Genomic DNA, 9,665 nt, shown 5'->3' with positions numbered 1-9,665 from the left:
AAAAAAAATGCATGGACTGTAGTCTGGGTACTGTTTTCTTGTGTTCAGTGTTGCACACGTGAGGTCAATTTGTACTGTTAACTATATACAGTAACAAAGTACTAATTTCATTGCTGTATAGTGTTTCACTACGTGACTGTATCACATTTATCTATCCATGAACATCTGTGTATTTCCCAATTTGTTTTGGTGATTTCAAACAGTGATGCAGGGCTGCTGCTCAGTGGGTAAAGGTACTGTACCCACTGAGCACCAGCTGTCAGGCTGACCCCAAGTTGGATCCACGACCCACATGATGGGAGAGAACCAGCCCTTGTCTTTCTCTGACCTTCACATGAGCACTGTGGTACTCATGCACTACACACACCACCACCACCATCACCACCACCACCTCCACCACCACCACCAAATAATGCTATGACTACTGTTGCATATAATATGCTCATCTTTATGAATTTTGTTGGATATAGAGGAACTTCTGGGTATCAGATTATACACATGCTCACTTTTAAGGCACTGCTGAAGTTTTCCCACATGGTTCCCATCAGCAGTATCTGAGGTTCTGATTGTTCCAGATTTTTGTCAACACTTCATAGTTCCCATGTGTGTCAATGAAACTTGTTTGGTTTTGAAATTTTTAGAGTAATACATTTCATTATCTGGCAGCCTTTGTTCAACAATGTTTCATGTTTTTCCATGTTTTTCTATAAAAAGTTTGTCATTCACTTATTAGTGACTAGTCATCAATCGTATTTTAAATTGATTGTTTTATTTTTATGAATTGTATCCAGGTTTTAGTCACACTGAAAATTGCTTTTATGTAAATTGCCTTTATGTAAAAGTATCTTCATGCACATTATCATGAATGTGCAGATGTGGTACAGGTGAGGGTGAGGCAAAATGATTAAATAACAATATATTTCAAATTATTCACAAAAACTTCCAGTACTCCCAGCAGTGCGGCAGCTATTGTTGCTCTGCAGTCCCTAACAGGTGCAGTGAGGTTTGCATATTTAAGGCAGTTTGATCCAGGTGTGGCAAGTGTTTTGTTCTTAGTTCCCTTTCCATAAAGTTCACTCTCTTCCTTAGATTCATTTCCACTTTGTTTCCTGCGGAGCTGGAGACGTGAGGCAAGCACTCACCACTGAGCTACATCTCCAGCTCCTGCTTCTGTTTTGATTTCCTGTTGTGGCGTGGTGACAAGCCCTCTGCATGTGGCCTTTGGGGAATATTCATAATCCAAACCATAATACTTTCATTATTCGGTCCTCCATTAGGTGTTCACTACTGATGCCTGCTTTTACACATAAGTTTTAAAGAAGCTTCCACGCTTAGTTCCACTCTAATATTCTATCAGTAATAAGTTATGGTAGACACTGCCAATATTGTGCCTAAGGAACAGGGTTAAGAACTTAAAATCGGCTTGTCAAGACAAGCATGGAGGCACCTGCCTGTAATCCCAGCATTCAGGATGCTGAGGCAGGACTATACGTTGGAGGCAAGCCTGAGCTACACGGCAAGCCCGTCATCTAATAAGTAAATAAAACTCAATACTTTGATACAAGAAGTGGCTACTTGAAAGTGCTGTATTTTCTACCTTAGAAAGTCCAGTCAAGACTAACGTGGTGGCACACACATCTGAGAAATGAAGGGAGGAGAATCAGGAGTTCAAGGTCACCCTTAGTCATACAGTGAGTTGGAGGCCAGCATGGGCTACACGAGACTTTCTCTCAAAAACCACCAAAAAAAGTCTGAACAAGTTTTTCATGTAGTCATTTTATTTCATTTTACTTTATTTGAAACTCACAGGCAATTTCAAGTAGGGTTTGAGAGAAAAATCAACAGGGCAGGTAAATTGCCAAGAGGAGGGCGATGGGAGTCTTTTTTAAATTTTTATTTCTTTATTTTGGTCTTTTTGAGACAGGGTCTCCCTGTAGCCCCAGCTGTCCTGGAACTCACTATATAGACCAGGCTGGCCTTGAACCCACAGAGATCCACCTGCCTCTGCCTCCCAAGTGCTGGGACTACAGGTGTACGCCACCATACCCGGCTCGGGAGTCTTTTTTTTTGTTTGTTTTTTTTTTTGTTTTGTTTTGTTTTGTTTTTAATACTTAGGAGCTGGAGAGATGACTCACCAGTTAAAACAAATATTGCTCTTTCTTTAGCTCCTAAGCTCAGTTTCCAGTATCCAAGTCAGGGGGCTCATAACTGCCTATAACTCCAGCTCCAGGGGATCTGCCTTCTTCTGTTCTGCAGGCACTTGCACTCAAATGCACATACCCACCAGCTTCCCCATATTAAACATATAATTTTTAAAAATAATAAACAAATCTTTAAAAAAATAAACTCAGAATTCTAAAGAACCATTACCTGCAGCCTAATAGGATGGCTCAGTAGGTGAGGGTTTGGCACCAAGCCTGATGACCTGAGTTCAATCCCAGGACCCACATGGTAGACGAGAACCAATGCCCACAAGTTGTTCCCTGACCGGCACATCTGTGCTGGGGTGTGTGTACCCATATACATACACACAAAAAGTAACTAAATAAATACAATTTTTAAAAATAAGTTAAGAATGTTACCTTTATTGTCTTAATGCTGGAAAGAGCCATTTTATCTGCTGCTTTCATTTCAGGCACAGCAACCATAGTTCTGGACACACCCAATCTGCTTTGATTTGCACCAGGATATAGTTTCCCTGTAGCTGATTTTGCTGGGTTGATGAAGCTAATAGACTTCCTCAGTTGTGAGCTAGCACTCCTGTACAATGAAAAGGAAATACAGTATAAAAGATCAAGGATTGAAAAGAAAAATCAGCAAACTACAACGAAAAGTAAGCTTTCATTTAGAAATAAAACCAATCAAAATATACACCATGAAATAATAGCTACTGAGTTTATTTTCTGTAAGCACAGTTTTATTAGAGAGTTTATACTTATGATCGCTTCCTTTCACAGCAACCTAAGAGGTTGGCATTAGCATCATTTCATATAAAGACACAAGCTATGCAAGACGACTCAGTGGGTAAAGGTGTTTGCAGCACAAGCCTGGTGACATGAGTTTAATCCCACAAGTCCAGGTAAATAGTCAGGTGTAGAGATAAAAGAATCATCCGGAAACACTGAGAAAGACTCAACCTCAAAAACAAAAGGAGAGAACCAACTCCTAAAAGCTGTTCTCTGACCTCCATATGCCTGCCTACACTCTCATATGTACATCACATACACGTGCACACACGCACGCATACACAACAGTGAAAAATAAAAATTAAGTAACAAAATTATGTAATGACACAGGCTTAAAGGAAAAGTTGAGATTTGATTCGAGCAGGAAGATCCAAAACCCGCACTGACTTCTCCGTGACTTAAGTTTCCTTATTTTATAAAACGGACAACAGAACGTAATGCATCAGTTATTATAAGAATTAAATGAATTAATTTATGTATTATGGTTAGGAAGTACCTGGCACATGATACAGTCAAATAAGTGCAGTGTCTGTAGTTAAACAGGCAGAGTTAAATATGAATAATAAAACCTGGGAAAGTGTATCATGTTCCCGTCTCGGTAAATCATATGATTTTTAATTAGAAAATGAGTAAGTTTTTGTATTCAGGAAGGAAAAACAACTTTACTTTTGGATTTAGTACACAAATTCTGAAAGCAGGACTAACCCTTGTCATTTTGTTCACCCTAGTACTTTATGTCATAAACTTCTATAAAATAATGTCTTGGATCCTAAAAGGGAATGGACCTCCAAAGGAGACAATCTCAGCAGTACTTAAAAGCAGAACTGGAAAAAACCTGGTTTCACATTTCCTTTTTCTTCATATCACTTATCCCTATTGGACGGTTTGTTGTTTTCTACTCTTCTACAGAATGAGATCATGTTCAAGATGGGAACTGCCTCATCCACTGCACTCCCAGCCCCTAGCCGTGACTTCATTCATCATAGCCACTAAATAAATATTTAACTTTAAGTGTCTTACCCTGTCCCCTAGAAAACAATGGTAAGAGAGTCGTCATATAAAATTTCCTTTGTCTCTGTCATCTTTAAATATTTCTTCTTCCTACAAATGCATCTCAAGTCACCTGTATCTCATTTTCTCTTTCAACAAGAGTTCCCACTCCACCTGCCTCACCGACCCTGCTACTGCTTTCACGGACCTTCTCATCAGCAGTTCTTAGGCTCCTCTATCGTACTGTCCCAGGAACTGTCCGTAACTATGCTGCGGTTCCTCCTCTGCTTAAAAATCTTTCCCTTTGCTATGCCATCCTTTGCCTGTCACAGCTCTTTTTTATTTAGTACAGTTTCCTAAAACCTACATCAGTAAGGCCTATGCTTTTTTGTAGTGCTAGGGATTCGACTCAGAAGCTGACATCCTTCTGACATCACTTTACCACTGAACTGCTTCCCTTGCCCTCCCTCCCTCTTTATTGCTCTTATATGCTACATATGGAATCTAATTCAGCGTCACTCTCTCTTAGAGAGACAACTGGCATTACAATCTATTCCTCCAAATTATTGCATCCGAGATACTCTTCACACACATCTTTGTGGCATTCAATGGTTATTCTCCCCTTAAAATTAAGCAAGCCGGGCGTGATGGCCGAGTATCTGTACTCTTAACACTTCGTGAAGTGGAGGCAGGAGGAAAATGAATCAAGGCCATCTTCAGCTAGATAGTTCAGGGTCAGCCTGGGCTAAATGAGACCCTATCTTTAAAAAATAAAATTCTATGGAAATTGACTATTCACATTGGTTTCTGAGACATCACAATTTCCTATTCTTGAACCTCTTTCAGACCCCTGATCAACGTAATCCATTTTTTTTCTTACAACTTACCTTTTAGATTTCTCAGAGTCCACAGCTTACCAACTCTATCACTGTGGTCATTATCTTTAACTCTCTTATTTCCTTTCTCCTTGACCTTTTTGTTGTTGAAAAGATTTTTTTTTCTTTGTGTGTGCATGTGTGCGGTGTATGTGTATATACGCAGGTGTGTGTGCTCAGGCACACTTGGAAGCCAGAGGAAGATTTTAATGTCCTGTTCTACCACTTTCCACCTGTTCACTTGAGTCAAGGTCTCTCACTGAATCTGGAGCTAGGCTGGTAGCCAGCAAGCCCTAGTGATCCTGTCTCCATCTCCCCACAGCATGGGGTTACAGGGCTGGGTGACCATGCCTGGCTTTTCAGATGGGTATTTGAACTCAGGTCCCCATGCTTTTGCAGCAAGCAGCCTCGCCTGCTTATTTCCTCACCTGTCTCCTTTGCCTTTTGCCCAACTGTCTTTCTGGAACCCAGTGTTCCCGTTCTTATTAGATCCCTCTTTTGAAGCGTATACTTAGGCTCACATCTGCTTATCTGTTCTCTCAGGATATTCATATCCCTGAGCAAATTTAGCAAAATCCGGCTTCAGTGGTCACATATATTCCAATTCCTGTTTACCCTCATTACCACCTGCTCTCTTCTCCTCTGAGTATTTTTAAATACTTTTTATTGAGCTTTTGTACATTTCATACAACAGGTCTTATCAAATTAAGACACCCCCTCAATGCATGCCTCCCACCTCCACCCCACAGGGCCCCATGTGTTCTGCCATTTATGTTACATCCAGCCCCTCCATTACTACTCATGGCACAAGTATTTCAATATCCACGAAGGTAATCACTCTCTAGCGACCTCCTAGCTCTGAAATCTTCTCACATACATGACCTTCCCTGTCTTGCTACTTCAGTTCTTCTGGTCATAAACTTGAACTTGTCTTTAGAAAGGTCAACGGTTACTTCCTATTTTTCCAGATTATATTCTGTCTTAAACCCCAACAGTAGGCATCCTTCAATTCTATTGTGACCTTCCACCCTTGATTCCAGGACATTTTACTCCCTTATCTACTTCTCTAAGGCTCTGTCTTCCCATTGACTTTTTTCCTCCAAGTGCTTTTGTTGTTTGGTTTTTTGAGACTGGGTCTCATACAACCTAGGCTGGTCTCAAACTTGTTATATAGCTCAGGATGACCTTGAATTCCTGATCCTCCTCCCTTAATCTTCCAAACTATCTTCCTGTGCCCACAGTAATCCCAATCTTTATACCTCAAATTTTCTATTGATACATTATAAGTATAATGTACTATTTGTGTCTATGTATATATTTGTACATGTATACATGGGCACATGTATTTTTTGAGACAGGTGTCTGGCTCTGTAAAGTGAAAAAAAAAGGCAAAACACCTGACAGGTCTCACTTCAAATAATAGGTTATTCACCTTGTCTGAGTCCTTAATGTGCTAGCAATCTGTTCATATTTTACAATGTTCTCTGAGGCCATTATTTTATACTTAACTTTTACCACAATAACACCACCTCCCTTCTGAACATACTTTTTACTTTCAGTTGATTACGAAAACTGAGTCAGTCACGTGACTTCCGTATATTCCCAACACATCGATGTACCGCCCTATGTCCGTATATTCTCTATTTCTTTTCTAATACTATGTGGAATTATCAATTATTCTAAATCTAGGTCAGTTTTTCTATAACTACACATTCCATTCCTTTTTGCTTATTCAAAGAGCATTGTTTAAGCAATTCTAACTCTTGAGAAAGTATTATTCTTTATTGGATTACTTGCTACAGTTTGTGAACATACTGTCATTTCTTCCCTTTTCAGCAAACAAAAATGTCTCTTGATTTCATCTATCCCCAAGTCACCAATCCTTTATGCTGTCTTTGATTATAGCAACTTTTTGAAAAATTTAACTGTCTCTACTTTTATCCAACCTCTCTATCTGTATCCTCTCTCGAATCTACTCTGATCTCAGAGATCCTCCTGCCTCTGCTCCTGAGTGTTCAACACTAACTCTAGTGGCCACTACAATGTTTGCAACTTATTAGCATTTGAACTAGTCATTCATGCTTCCGCTTTCTCTTCTTAAAACTTTGATTGCAGGCCAGCAAAGTGGTTCGGTGGGTAAAGTGCTTGCCACACAAGTCTGAGGACCTGAGTTTGATTCTTAAAACCCATGTAAAGGTGGAAGGAGAGGACTGACTCCAAAGTCATCCTCGGACCTCCACATGTGGCTCTGGCACATGCACAGCCCCCCCTCCCCAATAATGACAATAATTTTTTTTAAAAACTTCGATTGTATGATATTTTTTCTCTGGTTATTCTCTTTCACAGCATTCATCCTCAGACTATTCTATCTACATTCAAAGCCTAATGAACTTATTCAATACTGTGACTTAAACTTCATCCACGCCCCCCCCCCCCCAATAATGACAATAATTTTTTTTAAAAAACTTCGATTGTATGATACTTTTTCTCTGGTTATTCTCTTTCACAGCATTCATCCTCAGACTTTTCTATCTACATTCAAAGCCTAATGAACTTATTCAATACTGTGACTTAAACGTCATCCCTGTGAAAACGACTTCGAAAAAGCTGAGTCTTTGTGAGTCTTCTTTCGAACCCTACAGCCATATATACCCTCCATAACTGAAATTTTAAAACTGAAACTTCTACATTCCAAACTAAGCTTCTGACATTACCTTCCAGCATCCCTGCTTCCTCCTGCCCAGCTAATCTACTTTCCTTGCATTCCTTACAAGTTTTGTTAAAGGAAGCTGCTGTTTGCTGCTTGAATGGGAAAAAAAAAAAAATCAACTGTATTCAAAGTCTTATGAAGGTGGAAATTGGGCTTTTTTTTCTTCCCTGCTGTATCCCTAATGCCTCTGACAGTACCTAACCCGGCAGCTGCTTAATGCTTGTTGAAAGAATAAACAGTCCTCAATTTATAACCCAAGCACAAAGCATCCCTTTACTTTTGATCATTTTAAATTTGAGTGTACCAGGTGGTTCCTATTGAACACTAACAGGTCTGTCAAACAGAAGATGCCTAATGATAACATGTGACATTTACTCAAAGTGGTTCTTTCTCTTTTATTCTTATAAGAATTCAAACAGGGGGCTGGAGATACAGCTCAGTGGTTAAGAGCACTGGTTACTCTTCCAGAGGATCCAGGTTCATTTCCCAGCATCCACACGGCAGCTCCTAACAGCCCTCTGTAACTCATTTCAAAGTATCTAACACCCTCTTCTGGCCTCCACTGGTCTGCACAACACAGGTGTACTTACATACATACAGGCAAAACACATATATTCATACACATATTGTTTTACAACAAAGGATCATATCTACCAAGTATGTCATTATAGCCCTAGCTTTTAGCCTTAAAAGAAGTTAGAGACTGAGAAAATAGACTTTTTAAAATGTGTATGAATGATGAATGTGCATGCATGTGGAGGTCAGACAGCCTTGAGTATCATACTCAGAGACACCATCCTTTTGATGGCCTGTTCTCACCAACTGGGCTAGACTGGCTGGCCAGGAGCCTCCAAGTTTTTGCTGTCTCTGCTTCTCGAGTGCTGCAATTATAAATGCATGTTATTTTCAGGTGGGTCTTGGGGAATGAACTCAGGTCCTCATACTCACATGGCAAGTGCTTTACTGACTGAGCTATCTCTCCATTTCCAGACCAGTTTTTGCTTTATAGACAGGGTATGGAACTATGTAGACCAGGCTGACCTCAAGATCCTCCTGCCTCTAATTCCTGAATATTAAAGGCAAGCACCACCACCACATCCAGTTCCAAACTACTTTTTAAATGATTTATTTAGTATATGTGTGGGGGCACATGTGTGGGGGTCAAGTCTCTTCTTCCAGTTTTACATGTTTCTGGAGATTGAACTCAGGTCCCCAAGCTTTTGAGGCAAGGGTCTTTACCTGCTGAGCCATCTCACCAGTCCAGCCATAGACTACTGAAGTGACTGAACAAGATATACGTGGTTTGTCAGAAATCTATAGTATACCTCTTTGTTATAAAAGCAGGTGTTTCTACAGTAAGCCAGAGGGTAATACATAGGATGACTTTTAAGAAAGATAAAAGCTGGTCGTGTTGGCTCATGTCTGTAATTCCAGCACATAGGAGACTAAGGCATGCAAACAAATGTTTCCAGAAAGAAATCCCACCTTACACTGAACCTTCTACAAAGACAATTAACTGATTAGAATTTCAGTGACTATGGAGAGGCTGGAATGTTGCAGACCTACAGTCTAACTATAATTAATCTTGGGCTACATTTAGCTCCCTTAATAGCCATTTCTTATTTCTCTCTGACCTAACATCCTTTTGACTATTAAGTAAAATCTTTTGGAATATATAAACATACCACTAGTTTCTGCCAACCAAAGACCAAGAATATTATCACATATCTAAGGCCTATTTAAGTTTTCCCTCACTCTGCTGTAACCCTCCTACCTAATGTTTCCACCAATGTGAACACTGTCTTATTATTTTCATTGTTCAGTTACTATAGAACTTCATGAAATGTTGGAGGTGGCTCAGTGGTTAAGAGCACTAGCTGCTCTTGCAAAGTACCTAGGCTTTGGTCCTTGCACCTACATGGTAGTTAACAACCGACTATATAGAACTTCATGAAATGTTGGAGGTGGCTCAGTGGTTAAGAGCACTAGCTGCTCTTGCAAAGTACCTAGGCACCTACATGGTAGGTCTTAGGACATCAGTCCTAGCACCTACATGGTAGTTAACAACCGACTATAATCCAGTTCCAGGGGATCTGATGGCCTCTTCTGGCCTCTGCAAGCAAT

The 9,665-nt window shown here is 40.0% G+C and overlaps 1 protein-coding gene across 3 annotated transcripts in view; it reads right to left on the bottom strand.

The window, feature by feature from the left end:
• The window catches only part of Wdr78 (WD repeat domain 78), a 117,575-nt gene that overhangs the window by 99,121 nt on the left and 8,789 nt on the right, over positions 1–9,665 (bottom strand). For all 3 annotated transcript variants that reach the window (XR_003849225.1, XM_008831087.3, XM_029562493.1), the window contains exon 2: positions 2,583–2,760. Coding sequence is in view for 2 of the 3 variants with exons in the window: in XM_008831087.3 (XP_008829309.1) it covers positions 2,583–2,760 (178 nt within the window). In the remaining variant the exon portion in view is untranslated. The remainder of the gene's footprint in view (positions 1–2,582; positions 2,761–9,665) is intronic.

The sequence above is a fragment of the Nannospalax galili genome, unplaced genomic scaffold (assembly GCF_000622305.1).
Source record: "Nannospalax galili isolate Female #2095 unplaced genomic scaffold, S.galili_v1.0 scaffold553, whole genome shotgun sequence".
Taxonomy (NCBI): domain Eukaryota; kingdom Metazoa; phylum Chordata; class Mammalia; order Rodentia; family Spalacidae; genus Nannospalax; species Nannospalax galili.
This window is presented reverse-complemented; position numbering and strand designations above follow the sequence as displayed.